Source organism: Amphibalanus amphitrite, unplaced genomic scaffold, assembly GCF_019059575.1.
Source record: "Amphibalanus amphitrite isolate SeventyFive unplaced genomic scaffold, NRLGWU_Aamphi_draft 000394F_arrow, whole genome shotgun sequence".
Taxonomy (NCBI): domain Eukaryota; kingdom Metazoa; phylum Arthropoda; class Thecostraca; order Balanomorpha; family Balanidae; genus Amphibalanus; species Amphibalanus amphitrite.
This window is the reverse complement of record NW_024881888.1, coordinates 313,691-333,717: the sequence shown is the minus strand read 5'-3', so window position 1 is coordinate 333,717 and position 20,027 is coordinate 313,691. Positions and strand designations below refer to the sequence as shown.

The window sequence follows — 20,027 nt, the reverse complement described above, 5'->3', positions numbered from 1 at the left end:
ACGGTTTAGCCTCCAGAGGGCAAAAACTCCAAAAATAGCCGTTTTTTACGAAAAACGTTTTTTCGATAATAACTTTTGACTCAGAAGAGCCATGACATTACCTTTGTCAGCATCGTGTCAAGACGCGTCGAATGAACTATAAGTTGACCTTGAAAGGTCAACTTGAAAATTGGACCTCAGGTCAAGGTCATGACCTGACCGGAAAAGGTCATGTTGCATATTAGTCGATCCGCAACGTCGAGCCGAACACATCTAAGGCGTTTTCAACGCTCTAGCACGCCTCTATCAGAAGGTATTAGCGAAAAACTGTTAGATTCTGTTCGTGACCTGAGATGACCTCGGGGACATAACGAGGAGTCACAGTTGCCATTTTCCGGTTCAGTGTGTCAATTTTACCTACATCTCGATGTTTGAGAGTGTCTAGAATAGCGTTCGTGCAAAACAGACGCTTTTCAATTTTCTCCCATTGACTTATAATGGAGAGGCCGCAAAGTTGACCTGACCTTAGGTCACCGATATCAAAATTCCGAGATAAACATTTTATAGATAATGTTGCTCTTATTAATGGCTGAAAGTTTCAAGGCAATCGATCAGTCGGTGTATAGCTATGACGAGCATTCTTATTTTTTCTGAGGTGAGGTCACTTGGCGTGACCTGGTGACATGAACTAAGGCGACCTGGGTCAGAAATTTTCACAACATGTGCGAAAAAGATGCACAAACAGGTGTGCCAAAAACGGCGGCGCTCCGCGCCACCGTTTTTTGAGATTTTAGCGAAAAACCGCTGGGGAGGGGTGTTCAAACACCCCCCCCCCCTTGGCCCGGCGCGGGTTAACACTTGCTTAGCCCATCCGGGTCGTTAGTTTCAATCTAAATATGGGTTTCTGGAAAAGGGTAGTTAATATTCATGTTTTGCAATAAGGGGGAATTTATTTTAAATCTAGCTAGGTATGCAAGCTAGGTCAAATTATGCTTGTTTAGTCGATCAGTCTGGTCTTCGCTTCATCTCTGAATACGGTGAGATTTGACTCGAGATAGGCATATCTAAGTTGGTAGGCATGTGGGACGTGGCTGATGTGTAGATACATACAAGCTATAAATAAGGTATAAAACTATCTCCATTAGAGAATGAGCACATTTCTTGATACTTTCTTTTTATAAATTACGCTAAATGATGAAATTTGTATGAAACGTCCAAACCAGTAGGTAGGCAATATTCTACCGGTGACATGAAAAACGTTTTTACACAGATATTTTAATGAGTTTCCTTATGAAATTTTTAAAACGAGCGAGTAAGCCTATAGCGAGTGAACGAGTTTTTCTGCTGTTTATCTGTTTCATCTTTTTCACACGCTGCCATGCCCGAATGCTTACCTGTTACCAAGAAATATCGCCGCAATCGGGGGACTCTGGCGTAATGTCACATTTTGTCCGTATACAAAACATTCATTTCTTCATTTGTTCACGAAGGATTCCCACAAAGGCAAAGGGGCATAAGTTAGGCATAAGTTGCGCACGATCCTATATATGGCCTTGACACGATCAAGCGCGATAACTGCAAGAAACTTCGATTCCATGCTCTATGAATTTCACAGACCTATTTACAAAACATATCTAGGCGTAAAGACAACGTAAGCTTAAACGAAACGTTTCTCACGTACCATTTAAGTCACCTGAAAGTTTTGTGCCACTTTCTATGCCGTACGATATATAGGCATCGTAGAGACATCTCAATATTTTGAGACAGCGTATTTGAGCTTTCAAAATGTCAAGAGACCAAGAGCCAAAAGTTGCTATCACATATTGAGCACTAATGCCATACAGTTTCGAATCGCACATGTTGTCAACTTGTGTTATCGGCAAGTTAATCTATTTGTAAAGCACTATGATTGTGTAGCACGATATGCGGAGCTAAGCCATTAAGTTACAAGATGCCAAAAGGTAAGGAACCTAATGAGCAAACGTGCACACACTTTCAAGCCTACCGATATTTACCTCCCGGGGATCGGATGCCCCGTTGGGGTTCAAGAATTACTCGCCTGAAAACCGGCAGATAGCGACACCTTTGCATGCAGGATTCAATAATCAATACGTATGCAAATAGGTATGCCATATGCGTAAGACGGGAGATGAACGGTTTCAAATTGAGTTGAGAACGGTGTCAAGTAACATTTCAACCTGTCACCGCATGTTTGTTGATCACCTTGTGATCTGCTCCCTGGTTGAACAGCCCCCGTGCCATACCCATGACGACTGTTGTTTACATGCATTGCTCGTTTTCAGGCGATAAGAAGCCCAAGTCCAAGTCCGGCTCTGGGAAGGCGGGTGCCGACCACGGCGGAGCTGATGGCGGCACACAGTCGTGGGAGGCCGCCGTCAGAGACACCGTCATCAGTGACGTAAGTTGGTCCGCCTTGAAAGCCCTGAAAACTTGGCCCGTACAGTTTACTGCAGAGTGCAGAATAATGTTCCACTTTTCACAGGCAATTAGTTGCCTGGAGAGGTAGGCTGTGCCGCATTACACGGGCAGAGTGTCACAGTTTAATGCTGTGTGTGACCCGCGGCTTAATACGGACAAGCTTAATTACGTTAGCGTTCAAGTCAGCTGATGAGTGGAACATCATCATGTAGTCAACTGTGAATATGCGATATACATGTAGCAAAATTTTCATGCAATGTGGATAAATGCATCTAAGGGTCTATCCACATTCCGCACATAAAATCAGGAAGCATACATAAGCTGACGTATGCGACTGATGATGCTAGCTATAGCTAATGCGATTTGTAGGTTTTTGCTATATAGCATGAGATGAGACATGCAGTGTGTTAGCAATAGCCGTTTTCACGACGGGCTATCCGGCGAATGCACCTGATTTGACCAAATCTGCACCTAATTTCTTTTACAGCAAATATCTTCATTTTATGAATTTATTTCAGTGTTTTAATCGATCATGCTCTCTGATAATATGACAAAGCAGGCATATAAGCAATTAGTGCAACCCCAGCTGATAGCTGCTAAGAGACACACTGAACCTGATTTGACCAAATCTGCACCTAGTCTGTACCAGATGTGCACCAAATGTGTACCAGATGGGCTGAGATGGCCGTTGTGAAAACGGCTAATATCAACGACATTTTGTGTGTACCTACCACCGACGAATACGCAAAAATCTCGATCGCTCGACAGTCCGATTGGACGGTGGGCGTCGAGTTATGCGCTGGGTGGTTTCTGGCTTCATCACACTGTCCAAAAATTCAAGCTGAATTTTATGAAAATACGGATGTAGGTACGGGGTTATAAAACCGCCCTCACCATGATGTGCACACAGGCCTCCTGGAGCTGTCGGCTGTTCATGGTGGCGGCGGCCGACAGCCAGTACTACGACCTGCTGGACAGGGTGTGCACGGCCGTCTTCACCGGCTGCAGGCGCACATTTGTGCTCATCGACTACCAGGACATTGCAGAGGTAAGTACCAGCCGACACCAACGGCGCTTCAATTCGTCAACTCGGGCTCCCGGCGAGTAGTGATTACGGAGCGAGCGAAGCGAGCGGAGTCTTACGTAGAATAACGGAAATTTCTGAGTATGAGCGGCCGGCCGTGCGGACGCTTTTGCGAGGCTTATATCTCAGCAACCACTTGACCGATTTACACGCGGTAATTTTTGTAGGGTAGCTTCATTCCTTCTACCAAGTATTGGACTATTCCCGATGCATGTGGGTGACCCCTTATGCACGTGCCACGTGCAAAACGAAGAGGTGTCAGTTTTGTAATTGTTGCAATATCTCGGTAACTACTTGGCCGATTGCGCTGAAACTTGGCATGTAGGTAGGCACCCACTAGGCACTGCATATCCATGTGCCAGAGTTGGGGTGCTGTTGCACGTGCGCACGTGCAGGGGTCGTTTCCAGATCTCGAGAACGGCTGGACCGATGGCGCTCAAATTTGGTACACGGTTAGGGACCAGTTAGTAGGGTGCCGTGCACAAGTCAGTTGGGACCCATTTTGCACGTGCGCACGTGCAGGGTGTCGCTCTCAGATCTCGAGAACGGCTGGGCCGATTGTGCTCAAATTTGGCACATCGCTAGAAACCGGTCAGTAGGGTGCCGTGCACAAGTCAGTTGGAGGTACCCCCTCGAAATTTCGCACGTGCAAGACTCACCCCCTCGCTCGCTCCGTTAGTCGCCCCAAAAGGCGCTATACTGGTTTTTAAACATCAGGAGACGGTCCCAGGCAACTAGGGTTGCATGGCCCTAGAGCTGCGCTGAACTGACGTTTATCGACCGCTGTCGCAGATGCTCCTCTCAAAAAAGGTGGACGGCCCGAGCCAGAAGGGGGGCGCTCGGTCCGGCGCCCGGTCGCGGGGCGCCCCCCAGGTCGGAGACCCCGTGGAGGAACTGTACGGCAGGGCCGGGGCCGTGCTGAACGAGACAGGAACGTTGCCGGCGCCACTGCTGGCCGCCGTCATCAAAATGGAACTGGCCGCGCTCAGGAAACAGGTGAGTTACACAGGGGATAGGGAGATCTGGAGCGGTAACACACATCTTGATCTATCGAGGGAACTTAATGCTGATGCTCTGGCTAGCATGACACATAAAATAGATAATAGAAGGCAGGACCAAACTTATTTTGAAAATATCCCGAATGGACACCCCATAGCAAAACAACTTTACTGCAAAGTGAATAAGTATGTCGAGATTATTTCGTCAGTGTCTTCGAATCATGGATAAAACACTCGAATGGTTGATTGGTGAATACGGCTTTCATAAATTTTCATTCACCTGTACAACAAAACCAACATAACTTTGTAAATAGTTCGTGGTTTATTGCGATGTTTATAAAAAGGTATTTTAATTCTACCTTTACCTGAGTTTGAATGGGATGAAAGTTGAAACATGTTTTGATTTATTTTAGAAAACGACTGTGATCGAGATCGAGCTCCCAGGAACGTCATCTAACAAGAAAAAGGCATCAACGTTTGACCTCAGCGATGTCAACTTCTCCTCTGGAGGCGAATCAAAAGATTCAAGCAGCAACCAGAAGCGCACTGAGCCCAAGGTAGACGTCAAACAAACGGACACCGGAAAGGAACCTAAACAGAACGAAAGAAAGGAATCACGGAGAACATCAGGAGAAAAATCGGAGGGTAGAGGGAGAAGGAAAACTGTGAAGGAGGTCAAACTAGAAGACGAACTAATGCAAGACAGACAAGAAGATGACAATTTCTGCAAGAAGCGTCTGACGAAGCTCAAGAAGCGTGGAGAGAATGACGACTCAGTGATTATTCTCGATGATATCGTCATCAAAGGTAAGCTAGGTGAAGTCATGCGAGCATTTTATCGCATTTATCCGCACGAATACATTATGATGATGATTCGGTTTCGCACATGTCAAACAAGAGTATCGTGTATAGATTCGCCATGGATGCTTCTTGCATCATGGCAAAAACATGAGACATTGTGAGGATTGGCAATGTGAATTGTGCATGGTACATTTCTTTCATCTTTGCCGATATAAGTATTGTCGTTTTTCAGAGGACGAGCCGATGAACGGACCCGATATTTACGTAATTCTGACTGGATTTCTCCTGCCTGACCTGCCACTAGAAATGGAGAAAAGAGGTAGGTAACTAGAAGCAAACTGGCCCACAGCACCAAAATCGGTCGCAAATCTTTAAAACGAAAGTTTCGAGTACCTACCTAGCTAGGTACACTCGGGGGCAGATTGATGTTCCACAACTCCCCACCTATCGGGCTCCCATGGCTCAGCACTGGCTGCTGCCAGTGGCAGCACTGGCAGCACTGGCACTGGCAGGCAGTGCTGACCAGTGCTGAGGGCAGGCAACACTGGCAGCAGCCAGTGCTGAGACATGGGAGCCCGATGGGTAGGGAGTGGTGGAACATCAATCTGCCCCCGAGTGTACCTACAACTTTCTATCAAGAGGAATATCGTACTTTACTACCACAAAATGTAAAATATGATATTAATATTGACTTAATCATGAAATATGATAATTGTGATTACATTCACTTTCGCTTTTGTTGAACAGGGGTGCCAATAGAAGTGCTGTTCCGGATCTTTACGAAGCCGTCGATGCCGGCATTGACACTTCCGGCCAAAAATGGAGACCCCGCTGGCGAAAATTCGGCCAGTTTGGACAAATCAAAGCAGTCAGCACAGTCGATCCAGCTGTCGGAGTCACAGCTGAAGATGGATCAATCAAATGCAGAATTCATCCTTTCACTGTGAGAAGGCCTGCTATTTTCTTATCTTAAATAATCGAATAGAAACTATTTATCTAATTGTTCTCAATATTCTTGTTAGTAAAGGATGTATTATAATAAGTAGTGATGTCAATTACGGAAAATCGGAATACCGATACCAAACCAAATACCAACCAAAACCACGGGAAAATACCGAAACCAAACCAACTTGGGAAAATGATGGAAATACCAACTTATTACCGATTTCTTAGCCTCTTATACATTAGTGAGGGTTAACCCTATTAGTGGCAGGCTCCTGGCTACCCCATATTAGTGGCAGGGGGGCTGTTTACGACCCCCCCTTGATATCTCGAGATCTAACCGGCCGATTTTCAAAATTCAAACGGCATTCGATTTGGCTCAACGAGATCTACATTTCTAAAAAAATTAAAATCAAAAAATGTCAATAGGGGGGTAGAGGGGGGTAAAAACGGGCAAATTGCAGATACATTTTAGACTGTTTATCACGGCCAGGTTTCTGAACCAATCTTAACGCAACTTTTGCCGATCGATAGAGAATGAACCAGGAATTCACATGGATCCTAAAAATATGCATTTTCAAAAATCATAGGCGGATACAGATCATTGAGATTGGGGGTACACAAAAAGTATAGTAAATAAGGTTTTTGTCGGTACTGTTTCTAAAAAGGGTGGCAATGGTCTTGTTATGTTACAATTTTCTTATGAGAGAACGACTAAAATTGTATTGGTCATGCATAGGCGGTGTCAGGGCACCCATGTTGGGAGGTAAAAAATAACCCCCCTTTTTGGACGCCTGGATCCGCCTATTATAGCAAAAACGTGTCAAAACAGGACGCACAATAACTTTGTATATGTTATCACATGATACCTTTCATTCACTGTTCGTAAAACTGGTGCAGCATCGTGATCTTCGCCCAAATGACTCGCTTCACGAATAGGACCCCCCAATTCCCAGTGCTCTGGAGCCGCCCCTGGCAAAGTTATGAACTTGAAATTTTCAGGGAATGTGCCCAATTTAGTTTTAAGAAAAGTCAGAAAATTTCAGCATCGTAGCTTCAGCGGTTTCGGAGATATTCCCGAAAAACCTGAGGGGTGGATAAAAACAACCCCCCTGCCACTAATAGGGTTAATGATACCAACAAAATACCAAACACATTACGATTGAAATACCAAATACCAAGTTGGTATCGGTTTGGTATCGGTATACCAAAAAGTTGGTATCCGATTGACATCTCTAATAATAAGTAAGCAAAAAGAAAACAATAAACGATACTATCATACTATATAGTAACGATCAATGGTTGCAATGTGGTCATAAATGATCACTGCAGTGATAGGTAATCGTTATAGCTACGTTCGTAATTAAAACTTTACCTTTTACTAGTTGGTAAGGTATATGGTTCAATAGAGAGCTATAAGAATTTTGACCTTGAAGGATTTCAGGAAGATTATAGGTATAGATTATAAGAAGCCGTAGGAAGATCTGCATTTAGCTCCACTACTACATAATACATATATCGGCAATATTCACCCTTCCACAGACAAATTCCGTTATTCTGGGAGCAGCTTGAAGCGAACGTGAAGTCGAACAGCGCAGAGATTATTCCACCAAACTTCCTAGTTAGGGACTTGGTGGTGCCCCTGCTAACCATCAAATGCAGCACAGAACAAAGAGTGGTAAGTTCCGGATACTGGCTGTTTTATCCGATGAAATGATTAAACTGTGGATGTGGACAGATGGGTACTATGGTCGTTTAAAAGCGCTCATCGACGCAAAAAAAAATGGTGTAACAAGAAGGCTCATATTTCTTTGACATTTTGCTAGTGGAGAAAATCTTCATAATTGTATACGATGATACGCTTATGCTTATTTTTCAGGTTGGGGAACTTCTGTTCGACATGCTAGCAGCAGAAATCTATGACCATCTGAAACTGAGAGCAATATTCGACTGTTATCTCAAGTATCTGCAGGTGACCAGGGTGAGTGAATAAGATAACAACAAAAACACAAATAGGTAGACGAAGTCCGTTGATTAGGTTTCATTTCTTGTGGTTTTGCAAAAGTTTTCTCTGACCGTTTTGCCAATGTCGATGTCAATTTCGCAGCTAGTCAGTAGTCTGACTTCGGACGTGGCACCTGCTCGCCGCCCTCTGTTCACCAGGTGCCGGACATCAGCAGCGTGTTCCCGCCGGAGGAGCTGTGTCCTCCCGAGGAGGTCGAGGACGAGGCGGCGGCCACGGAGGACGGTGTGCCCGAGCGGACCCCCGGACCGGCGCCGGCCACCCCGCCGGCGCTGCTCTACCAGCAGAGGCTGCAGGCAGTGCCGCCAGAGGCCGCCTCCGTGCCCATGATCGTCAACGCCCTCGTCGACCAGGTGATGAGATGATCGGAGTAAGAAGGATCATGGATCTTATATCGCATATAAGATCTCTGATCGCATAAAGTGAAGGAGATGCAAAAGGATTTTGTGGTAGGGCTAGCGTCTGTATGTGCTTGCACAATGCACATGTTTTGTGACCTTCCCGTTTACCGTTTCAGGTTGCACTGTGGATCGACGGTGATTTTTACGAGCCGCTAGACTCTCCCGAAACCGAGGAGACAGGTGCCGGTTCGATCGGGTTCGGCTCTTCTCCAGTTTCTCAGCCGAGCATGCGGCCCACCCCGGAACCGATTTTCGAGCATTCAGAGAGACGACTACCAGGGGACAGCAGCGGCACTGCGCAGCAGTCGTCTCGCGCCTCTGTCACCATCCAGGAGCCGGAGCGATCAGATACACCGCCGCCGGCGTCCCGCGAGCGGCGCGGCTCTCTGAAGCTGCCGGCCCCCGGCCAGCAGGGGCGGCGCGGCTCCACCAAGAGTCCTGAGTTCGAGGCGCTCCGTCAGCGGCGCGCCAGCGCGTTCCCAGCGCTGGGTCCGTGGGCGGCGCTGGCCGGCGCTGGTCGGCGTCCGTCTGCGCCGGGACACTGGACCAGCAGCCGGGCGCTGAGCCTGCCGCTGCCGCAGCTGCTGGCACCGCCGCTGGCAGGAGCCGGGGCGCCCGGCGCCCCGCTGGCGCCCGCAGAGAGCAGCGATACCATGGAGGACGACGACGTGGAGGTGCCGGGCCCGTGGCTGCGGCGCCGGTTCGCCGTCACCCAGCCCATCACCGAGCCGGCGCCGGTGCTCGTCTACCACTGCGACCGAGTGAACGCCCAGTTCTACAGCCGAACCGGTGAGCCGCGATCAGTGCAAGTGGCGATGAAACGCGAGTGCTATCATGTCTGGCCAACAACGCATTTGCTCAATGTAATTGCCTTCAATGCAACTATGATGTTTGATTGTGACGACTACCCATGCAATTTCTTTGGCATCCAGTACACATTTCCTTGCCCAGCGCACCCACTCCGTTCCTTCGTCGATGTGATTCCTCCCGCCGCGCTCCCTATACCACAGACCGCACGGTGATCCACCAGCTGGACCACGTATTGCGTCACAACTTCCAGTTGCTGCAGCTGCAGGCTTCCGACGTGCCTCCCGACGGCAGCTTCCTCAAACACCACGCCGCCAAACAAGAGCTGCTCGCCAAGCTGACATCCGTGGTCACCTCGCACGAAAGTCAGTCGTGGGGCACTCCCCGAAAAGCAAATGAATTTATAGCAATAAAGTTTCTGAAATAAACGAGTAAATGAATCAATTAATCAATGAATGAATGGATGAAATAACTAGTTACATGAATGAATGAATGAATGAATGAATGAATGAATGAATGAATGAATGAATGAATGAATGAATGAATGAATGAATGAATGAATGAATGAATGAATGAATGAACGAATAGACTGACTGGATATTTGAATGAATGAATGAATGAGAGTTAATGAAAAATGTTACATTCGTAAGTATGCTGCTTTATGTTTGCATAGCACATTGCTTATAGCGAACTTCTTGCAGACATGGACTATCTGTTGCGCCTGCTGATGTTCGAGGCACTGTACCCGAGTCTCCGCTCTGAATCGGCCTCGCCGCTGCTGCGCCGTTACCGCCACCCGAGTCTGCCGGCGGCGCACGTGTCCGCCGAGCTAGAGTTGCTGCAGCCCGAGTGTGGCCACGGCGCGGCCTGTGACGAGCTACGGCAGCTCACCACCGACCAGGAGACGACGGGCGTGCGGGCGCGCTTCACCGACCACTGCTGGGTGGAGCTGCTCGACCCCTTCTCCATGGCTCAGGTGTGCACTGCTGCAGCGGCGGCGAGCTGAAGGGCGGGAATGAGGGACTGGTTGAAATGCTGGGCGATGTAATGGCCATAAACCAAATTGTCTCGGAACAGTGAATTTTGGAATATACTGTAGCGTAATGTAATGAAATGCTGTGCTCCCTCTCGACATCAGACCTTGTACGAGGCGGAGTGCGGATGTGACCTGCTGGCTGCCAGCCATTTCGAGGGCGACGACGGCCTATACCTGGTGTACGGCCATCCGCGCGCGTACGACGGCTTCGTGGAACGACGCTGGTGCTTCCGGCAGCACACAGTCGTCGGACTGCGGGACTTCATCGGTGAGCTTTGTCGATGCATTTTCATCAATACATAGCGGAGTGTCGACATCTGGGATCGGCGGGGTGGAATAAGACGATGATGGAACATATAGGAAGCTGTTGAAACAGTATTCCTAAATGCAGGCTAGTAGAGTGAACAGGTTGTTTGGCTGAAGACTGACAGGTGTGTCTATATAACAGAGCATAGCTGCCACATGCCGGTGGTGGCACAGTGGTTCCAGCAGGAGACGGACAGAATGAAGAAGGCCGAAAAACGCGACAGAGAAGAGGCCGAGCGACGCCGCGAGCTCGAGCGCCTCAGACCCATACCAAAGCCCCCGAAAATGAAGGTAGGTTGTATGCAAAATATATGGATGGTTATATTGGCATAGTAAATATTGGCACTTTTATGCCAGCGTCTTACCGAAAGCGCATTTAAATGACTGAAAATGCATGATGAACCATTTAATGTAAAGGACGCCTTTAAATTCAAATGACTTCATCTTTCCTGCAGCAAGAGGTTCCAGCGGAAGAATTTATAATCGCCCAGTCTTTGAAAGGACAAAAGCAAGCAGCTCTTAGCAAAGTGGAAGAAGCAGACGAGACAAGTGAGACAAAGACAGAGAAGACACAGGTACGTTTTAAGAAGACTCTCCACTCTATGCATCTTATCTTATTCGGGCTGAAACGTACTTTTTATAAAGAAGATATAACAAATGATGGCTAGGCTAAATAAAAAAATTGTTAAATTCAGCAGTGTCGTGTGTCACTATTTCTACTGGAAGCGCGTAACCTGTAGCTGCTGATACAGGTCGATGTATCCATAGATAGGGACGCGCCGCAATAATTTCAGCCGTCCACTTATTTTGTACTCCTTCTTATAACTTATGTTTCATTACCTATTCATGTAAACGTGAGAACCAGATATTATTTTCATGTAAATAGAACCAGATTATCCCCCATTGGCCATTTCATGCGGGAAAAATAATATCATGATGTGGAAACATAAAACTACTTGCAGGAAAATCAGCAGCCCAAGAAGAAGACCGATGACGTGAAAAAGAAACCAGCGGAGAACAGAGGAAGAAAACAATCCCATGTTCCTGAGGTCACAAAGATCCAATTAATATCGAAAGAAAAACGGGAGAAGCAGCTCGCCAGTTCCCGTGCACGTCTCTTGGATCCTCTGCCACCAGATGACCGGGTAAATCACAATCGATCATTTTTATGCACACTTTTTTAATCGACTTTTGGCATATACAGTTGTTGATGAGTACCTCAATGAAAACTGAAGTGCATGTAGGTATTCATCCTATTGTTGGCTTAAGTGGACAATGGAAATTGTAACTTATGTGTACTCAGTTGCTTGGGCTTTGATCGAAGCAATTTATGCTCGTGCGCTGTTAAATCATTCGCATCATTTTCACAGTTCCGTGGCTTTGACCTTGGAGGAAAACTTGCCCACGTCTCAGGAAGACAGTACCGTCAGTATTTCGATAACGGTTCCTACCTGACCGTGGAGACCAGCGAACATCTGAGAGGCTCCCGGTTCCTTTCCGTTTCGGTCAACCACGGGGGAACGGCTCTTCACGTGCATCCTAGGCCACAGGTCAGATTATCAGCTCTTGCATCATCAGAAGTTTAGTTACCATTTCCTTTTACATCGTTGGAGGAGACCTGCACTTTATGAATCCTAGTTCCTACCTTATATGTTGCCAGCCATTGTAGATGTCCAGCGACAAGGGCAAGGGGCAAGCTCGAGCTAAAATGCCATTCAGATCTCGTTTGTCGTGCCAGGGAGAGGACGTGGTGATCCACCTGCTGGGAGGGTGTGTGATGCACCTGTTGACCCGCCTTCTGATGCCGGAGCCACCGCCAACGAAGGTCGCCAGCCGCCCCCCGACACCGAGCCTCACCCCTCTGGCACCCACGCGACGCGGCTCGCCAACCGTGCGCTCGCGCAAATCGCCCTCCCCCGCCGGAAAGGACAAGAAGGATAACAAAAAGGAAAAGGAAGGTCGGTCTTCGAGCCAACTATCACGAATGGGACGGCGAAGCGTACTGTCTAAAAAGCACATTTAAGGGGGATTCATTTAAATCTTTCTGGCGTGTATTACAGCTGCTGCTAGCGGCAAATAGTACCTAAAGGGGTTGTGCGCTTGTGACATAATCATCTATTTACCTATAGTGATTGCCGGGAAGGTCTACCGACGGCTTGCGGCGACTTGCGTAATGATGTGCCATAAAAGTGACCATCAGTTTGATTTTATTTCCTTTTATCATTAATGATTACTTTTTCAGAAACTTTATTTGATAATGCTTTGTGTATTTAACACGATTCTGATTGTTATTCGGCTTCTTACACTTTTTGATAGGCAAGAAGAAACTTCAGAATAAAAAGTCGCGGGCATCGACATCGCGGAGCCCCGCCGGACCGATCCCGGCTGTGGAGGAGCCCGAGCCAGACGCCCAGCCACCAAAAGGTATGCCCAGTTCCTCTCGGAATGAACACTTCCACGTCGCTTCATTTGTGATGTTTTATGCTAATCGCTACCTCCGATTCATGCCCCTCCTTGTATCTGCTGTCGGGCAGTGTCGGAGCCGCAGGTGCTACACACTCTGCGCGTCTCGTGTCCGAGCGGCCTGGTGGTGGAGCTGGAGCCGGACCCGCGCGGCAGCGGCCCCGAGCCCCGCGTGCTCGTCCGACAGTTCTACCTGGACGGCGGCGGAAGTCGGCGTGGAGTGCGCATCTTCGTCAGCGAGGGTCTGCTCTGCCGCCTGGATGACGGGGAGCGGGAGGGCGCCGACCTGCTGGGACCAGACGGCTCCATCACGCGATGTCAGTTTGTTCAGGAGACTTCATCTCCTCGGCCGCCAACCATCGGTGGAAAATCTGACCGCCCGTAAGTTCCGTCAACGATGTATCACGAAGTTCTTTCGCTATTGCTCAAGTAAATGGGATTGGAAGATTATGAGCAATAGCACAGATAACAGTAGTACTACCTACTGATATCTGTGGTACTACTGATATCTGTGGCAATAGCATTCGTTCATAAAATGCCTGTTTTCCATACCGGCAGTTCGTCGTCGTCAGACTCTGCGAGCTCTACTGGCGCCGGCACCGCTGCCACATACCGTTTGGTTCCCGTGTCACTGGTGAAGGCTAACGGCGACAGACAGGAGCTGACCTCAACTTCAACCAGCTCCGAGTCAACTGAGGCACCGAGACGATATCTCACCAAACTCGCCACAGATCCTGTCACCAGAGAGGTTAGTCATATCAGTACCTACATACCTCTTGGGACTTGGTGGAAAGTGATGGTTGGCTATTTGACGACGTTTGTAAACGTGCGATTCCGTTTCGGTGTACCGAACGCTTTGTCATGACGTGTTGGCAACTTTCGCAATGTGTAATCTTCACGTGGTCTTGCTGGCTGACCAGCTGGGCGTCGTTCCCCTCTTGTCGCAGATGTACGTGGTGCGCCAGGACGGCGTAAGTGCCGTCCTCCGGCCTGGCGGCACCTCCGCCATCCAGCACGCCGACGGCACGCGGCTCACGCTCAGCGTGCCGGAGCCGGAGCCGGTGGCCCACTCGGACCAGGTGCCCGTCTGCAGCGACTACATCGTCAACGACGCCGGCTGGATCGTGTCGGACCGCGCCAGCTGGGTGCTCGGCATGCGCGTGCTGATCAGCGACGCGGCCACCAACGACTGGAACGTGCAGACCGAGCACCCCGACTACTGCCGCGTGGTGATGCGCCAGCTGGCCGGCGTCTGTGAGGTCTACCTGCCCCAGGTAAGTAATGTCAACGCACATGAGAGTTAGTAGTAGCTTAGGAAAAATGTTAAAACGTAAAGCAGGTTGTTTCACTTAGGAATATTTCAGACTTAAATGCCGAAGTAAACAGACATAAATTAGTGAAGGTGGATCGGGTTTTGCAAAAGTACGTATTGCTAAAAATGTATCTGTTCAGATAAGTAGCGGATCATCGGTGACTAATGGCGCAGCGAAGCGTTCGAGGTTTGTACGACTGATGATTGGGTAACGCGCCATTGACGTCTGGCCGATAGGGAGCGGTGATCGAGGCTCGCAGCTGCGGCTCGTACACCATACGGCAGACGGACGACACTCGTCTCCAGGTGGACCCTGAAGCGGTGGTGTTCTCCGCTCCACCCAACGCGCCCGGAGCGCACCCGACCGTCCACACGATCCCCCTGAGCCGGCCGCCCGCTCCCCCACCTCCGCCGGCGCCGCCGTCAGCGGAGGAAGCGTCCGCCAACGCCGCGCCAGGGACCTCCAGCTCAAAGGTGGCGGACAAACACAAGCATTCGAAGACGAAAAACAAGGCGGAGCCATCTGCACCGGCTCAAGCGGGGCCGGAGACAGAGGCGGACACTTCTCCAGATGCAGAGAAGGAGCCAGAAAAGCCTAGGATCAGCGACACCGTCTGCGAAACTGTGGATAGCCGACGGAGGGTGTTCAGGGCCACCAGAAGAGGTCGTCTCGTGAAGGTGGGTATCTGAGGTTGAGAAGTCCTAACGATATTAATAACTATGAAGCGAAAACGGACTAAGTGTAGACTGCCTCATGGTTGAACATTGCATGTCATGGGGATAATATTCTATGGGCTGTGTTCATATGTAAAGGAAATCTTTTTTCAGGTGGACAATCGGGACACCTGCCCAGCCAACGGATTGACGTTGGAAATGCGAGCACAGCTGGAGTGCAACACTGTGCTTCCCAAACCACCACGCCTCTTTGTGCTGTACCGCGACGGCGACGGTCTGGAGCTAGTGACATCGGGCGAGGTCTCGCGATACCTCAGCTTCGTGAAGTCGTCCGAAGGCGGCCAGGTGTGGACGGACGCGCACGCCACCGACCCAGAGGTGCGCACGGTGCGCGTTTTCCGACCGGTGCCCGCCACGGAAATGCCGCAGCACCGCTGGAAGGTGCCGTATGTGGAGAGGACGCTGATTCCCGTCAGTAAGTTGATGCGCTTGGTGATGAGACATCAGCCTTCCTTGTGTGATGTGGGTATCAATGCAATAGACACGTTCTTCATAAAGTCGGACCTCACGTTTTCGACCAATGCCACGAATAACAAGGTGTCGCATTAGTTACTTGAGACGAATGATGTGAGCACGTTTCAGATCTCCGAAATCGGGACCTGACTCTGATGTGCAAGGACAAGGAGGCGATGGTCGGCTCCCGAACCTGGTGGGGCGGTGGCGACGGAAAGATGGGTACCAATCCCGTGACGGGCCGCCCGCACAAGGTGGAGCTCATCGAGTCGCGAGAGCTGCTGCAGATGCCCAGGGTAAGTCGGACGATGAGGGAAAACCTGGTAAGTCGACGCTGCGCTAGTGGTGGCCAGTGACCATGCCCTCTATGTTCAGCCACGTGCGGGAAGGGTTTAGTGCCAAGCTCGTGTCTGTATTCCCTGGCACGCAAGAAGTATCAAGCGACAAGCAGTACTGGAGGTGCCTTACGCAAAGACGTCATTGGGAACACTAAGCTGAGAACTCTCTGTGCGCAGGTGCAGCCGGAGATGTACCGGACGGTGGTTCAGGCGGTGCACCAGACGAGACTGCGGGGAGAGCGCGGAGAACCAACGGAGAGGCCGGTGGTCATCGGCCACCAGCGGCCGCCACCCAAACGGTCCATACACCTGTTCGAGGCCAACAAACTGATCGAATGGTGAGCGGCAGCCAGAGTGCGACTTTCTGAAACTTACTTCCGCTGCTCTTGTCAGTCGCAACCCATCGGTTGCCTTTGGGCGTGTCGGTGAGATGTCACTTCGGGCGTCGAGTCGAATAACGATGAGCGTATCGTTTCAGGCTGGAGGCGGCGAGAGCGAACCACAAGCTGGCAACGTCGACTACACCGAAGCCGCCGAAACAGTCACCCGAGTTCTGGGAAAACTTCCGCAGCGAAGCGGCCGAAATCAACACATACAGGGAGATGCTTCGCACACAGGTAAAGCAAAGGATCGGATGCTCCGTTCAGGATGTTATTCGCGTATTGTTGGGCATTGTTCTTTCTCTTGCTTGCTTTTCTGTTGCAACAACAACCAATAAGGAGCATGACAAGTGACAATGAGCTTCGCTGTCATCTTCGGCAGAAGTTTCCGGCGTACTTCCAGTCGGAGGCTGGCGGCGAGTTCTTGGGAAAGCTACGCCAGACGTCACGGCCGCCGCTGGCGCCGCGCCTGCGTCGCGGGGTCAGCCAGCGCCAGGTGGTGCTGGGCGGCGTGCCGCGACCTCTGCCCTCGGGCGCCGTGACCTGTCGGCCGGCCGTGCTGGACCTGGGCGCCGTGCGGCGCGGCGAGTCGGCCGCCGGCCGGCTCTGTCTGCACAACGGCGGCGCCGTCACCGTCGAGTTCCGGCTGCGGCCGCCGGCGCCGCTGCTCAGTCTGCACGTGGAGCCGCGCTCCGGCGTCCTGGAGGCCGGCGGCGAGCTGCCACTGCTGGTCACGTTCCAGGTGAGGGTGTCTATATCCATATCGTGTGTCCATATCGTGGAGTCGGTGGGGTCACCGAGGAGTCGTATGCTGCACTGGTCCCAACAGTTGCCGATTGCACAACATGGCTGAACGAATGGTTACCTGGCTCGCGACGGTAGAAAACCAGTTATTAAATGTTGTTACGATTCACAAACTACTGAACGTTCATCATCAAGCTCCCTAAATTGACGTTGCCTCCCTCGCCACCTGTTCTCTGGCTACCCGGCAGCCTGGCGACACGATGACGGGCCGTTCTGTGTACTTCCGACTGGACGTCGTGTTGGAGGGCGGCCTGGACGTACTGCAGGTGCCGGTGGTGGCGTGCGTGTCCGGAGGGGACTGCCTGCTCTCCCGGCTACCGCCCTTCAGTGTGTCCGCCCGCGCCAACAGCGTGCACTGAGTGGCACATCGGCCAGCAGCGTGCACTGGGTGGCACATCGGCCAGCAGCGTGCACTGAGCCTGGCGCCTTGGAAAACCGGGCAGAGTCGCCGACACTGTGCGGTGCGGAAAGTCCTAAGACAAATGAACAGGCACGCAAATGAACGTCGCCGAAACGGGAAGAGGAGAGCTTATTTAAATGTTGAGATTATGTGATAAGAAGTCTTTGAATCGAACGAATGTGGTGCTGCTATGCTAAGATGTTTAATGTTTGTAAATGATGTGGTTTCATGCGTTTGAATGTGATCGATTGTACATGTGGAATGCACGTCTATGATGTTTGCCTTAGTTCAAGAGTCATTATCATATTGGCGTGTCTGTGCGATAATTTATGATTGAATTCAGATTAAAATGATCGGATGATAATTTCTATCTCGAAATAATGGACCAGTAGTTTGGTTCTTGAAACTTGGCTTGAAGATAAATGAAATAGGTAAATGTGCCCCGTTCGCTTCTCAAAACATAGGAATGCATGATGTCGAAATATATGACGTATGAGCAGTTTCCTTTTAGTTCCTTCTTCCGAAAGGTACTTCATTTTTACAATGGATATTTGGGACACTATCTTATACAAAAAAAAACGTTATATTAAAACAGAAAATTTTCAGATAAACATTTTGAAAAAAATTCTATCTAAAATTTTTCTGTTTTGTTGTTTGGATATATTACTTTGAAATTAAATTCTTTGCTTTGTTCTCGAGATATTACGGGGAGCAGGTATCCGCCCCCCCCCCGTCGCTGTGAAGTTGGCGCGGAATGCGGATCCCCGTTGGTGCGCGGGTTAAACCATGATATTTCGGACCAAAAGACTATCTCGCCACTCAAAGCAAAACTTCAGGACGTCCGGAACCGAAAACCCATTGACGCGGCACGAATGCGTCGATGGCTACCAAATACTGCAGCGCTGCTGTCTAGTATAAATAAAGCGAAAAACTGTGTCCATTTTTTACAACGCATTCTGATGTACGGTAATAAGAGTGCAGGGGCGCGGGAACTACTTTCACACTGGGGGAAGGGGGGGCACACCACAATTGAAATCAACCCAGGGTACCCCCAAATCTAGTTTTCTTGCCGGTTTTAGCCCACTTATTTTTCATCCCTTGGCATTTTCATCAAAAAAGAAAACATTTGCAAAAAGTGCGATATTCCGTCTTAACCCGCGCGGGGCTGGGGTCTCCAGCCGAACGCGCGGGGCTGGGGGGGGGGGGGTAAATTTTACCCCCCCCTGTTATCTCCCGAACTAATGGTCCGATTTGGAAAATTCAAACGCCAATCGAAAGCTCTCATCACGAACTACTAAAAACATGTACTTAATTTAAAGTTTGAGGTCAACGTCAAGGTCAGGTCAAGGGTACAAATTGCAAGTTTCTACAGTATCGGCCTTGCACCGTAGTTGCCGAAGAATGGAGTCATGGACTGAGACTGATCGCCCAAAACGTGTTCTTAGGCTACCAAGACAATATTCGTTGCATACAATATCATTCAGAGGTCAAGGTCAAGGTCAGGTCAGGTCAGGTCAGGTCACCAAAAAACAAAATATAGAAAAGGGCATGTGCGACACATGTTTTATGGGTCATTTTACTCATAGAATTCAATAGGCACACTCAATAAGTGATATGGACCACCTCTGGATGAATTTCAGGTCGAGGTCAGGTCAAGGTCAGGTCAAGTGAGGTCAAATTTTGAAGTTGGTTGTTAAGGCCTAAAAAGGTGTCTATCTGATGCAGTTTTTCACGGCGAATCGAATGGTGCTATTTTTGTTTCCGTACGAGGTCTAGAACTTCCAAAAAAGTCATTTTTCAAAAAAATTGTGTGTCGTGACGTCATAAAATTTTGAATAACTCCCACATTTTTGAACCGATTCTTCTAAAATTTGGTATGTAGGTGCACATAGACCACTTCTCTGACAAATATTCCGGTTTTTTCGATAGACTCAAAATTTTGGATTTTATAATGATTTTCCCAAAAAAGTCAGTTTTTTGAAAAAATGTAGGCCAAAATCCGAAATTTTCAAAAAACCGAGATAGCCATTTGATAGACAAAGTAAAATTACGTATAACCTTTTTTGTTACGTCTTGATTCCTTTAAAAATGAAGATGTTAGCGGCGTTTGAACTTTTGCCGTTTTTGATGCGAAAATGGCGAACATGACGTCACTAAAACGTCAATTTCTCAAAAATTTTCCGACGGATTTCGCTCAAATTTTCAGGGAACGTGTCAAATTGATGTAAGAAAAGGTACAGCAAGTTTGGCGGCGCTGCGCGCCGCCGTTTTTGAGATATCGCAAAAATTCGCGAGGGGGGGTAAAATTTACCCCCCCCAGCCCCGC

At 49.2% G+C, this 20,027-nt stretch overlaps 1 protein-coding gene across 1 annotated transcript; it reads left to right on the top strand.

Annotated features, from left to right (window-relative positions):
* The first annotated feature begins 1,481 nt into the window (after positions 1-1,481).
* Positions 1,482-18,201, top strand: LOC122390394. The gene is made up of 30 exons (XM_043383298.1): positions 1,482-1,940; positions 2,283-2,398; positions 3,329-3,466; positions 4,295-4,498; positions 4,914-5,307; positions 5,534-5,620; positions 6,049-6,244; positions 7,786-7,921; positions 8,123-8,224; positions 8,407-8,619; positions 8,784-9,456; positions 9,678-9,839; positions 10,176-10,450; positions 10,613-10,778; positions 10,959-11,107; positions 11,272-11,391; positions 11,779-11,961; positions 12,187-12,366; positions 12,555-12,774; positions 13,133-13,240; positions 13,351-13,660; positions 13,838-14,027; positions 14,227-14,553; positions 14,829-15,269; positions 15,420-15,741; positions 15,909-16,075; positions 16,295-16,455; positions 16,596-16,734; positions 16,880-17,239; positions 17,490-18,201. Exons 1-30 carry the CDS (start codon positions 1,931-1,933, stop codon positions 17,658-17,660), a joined length of 6,420 nt encoding a protein of 2,139 aa, XP_043239233.1. The 5' UTR covers positions 1,482-1,930; the 3' UTR covers positions 17,661-18,201.
* The last annotated feature ends 1,826 nt before the right edge of the window (positions 18,202-20,027 follow it).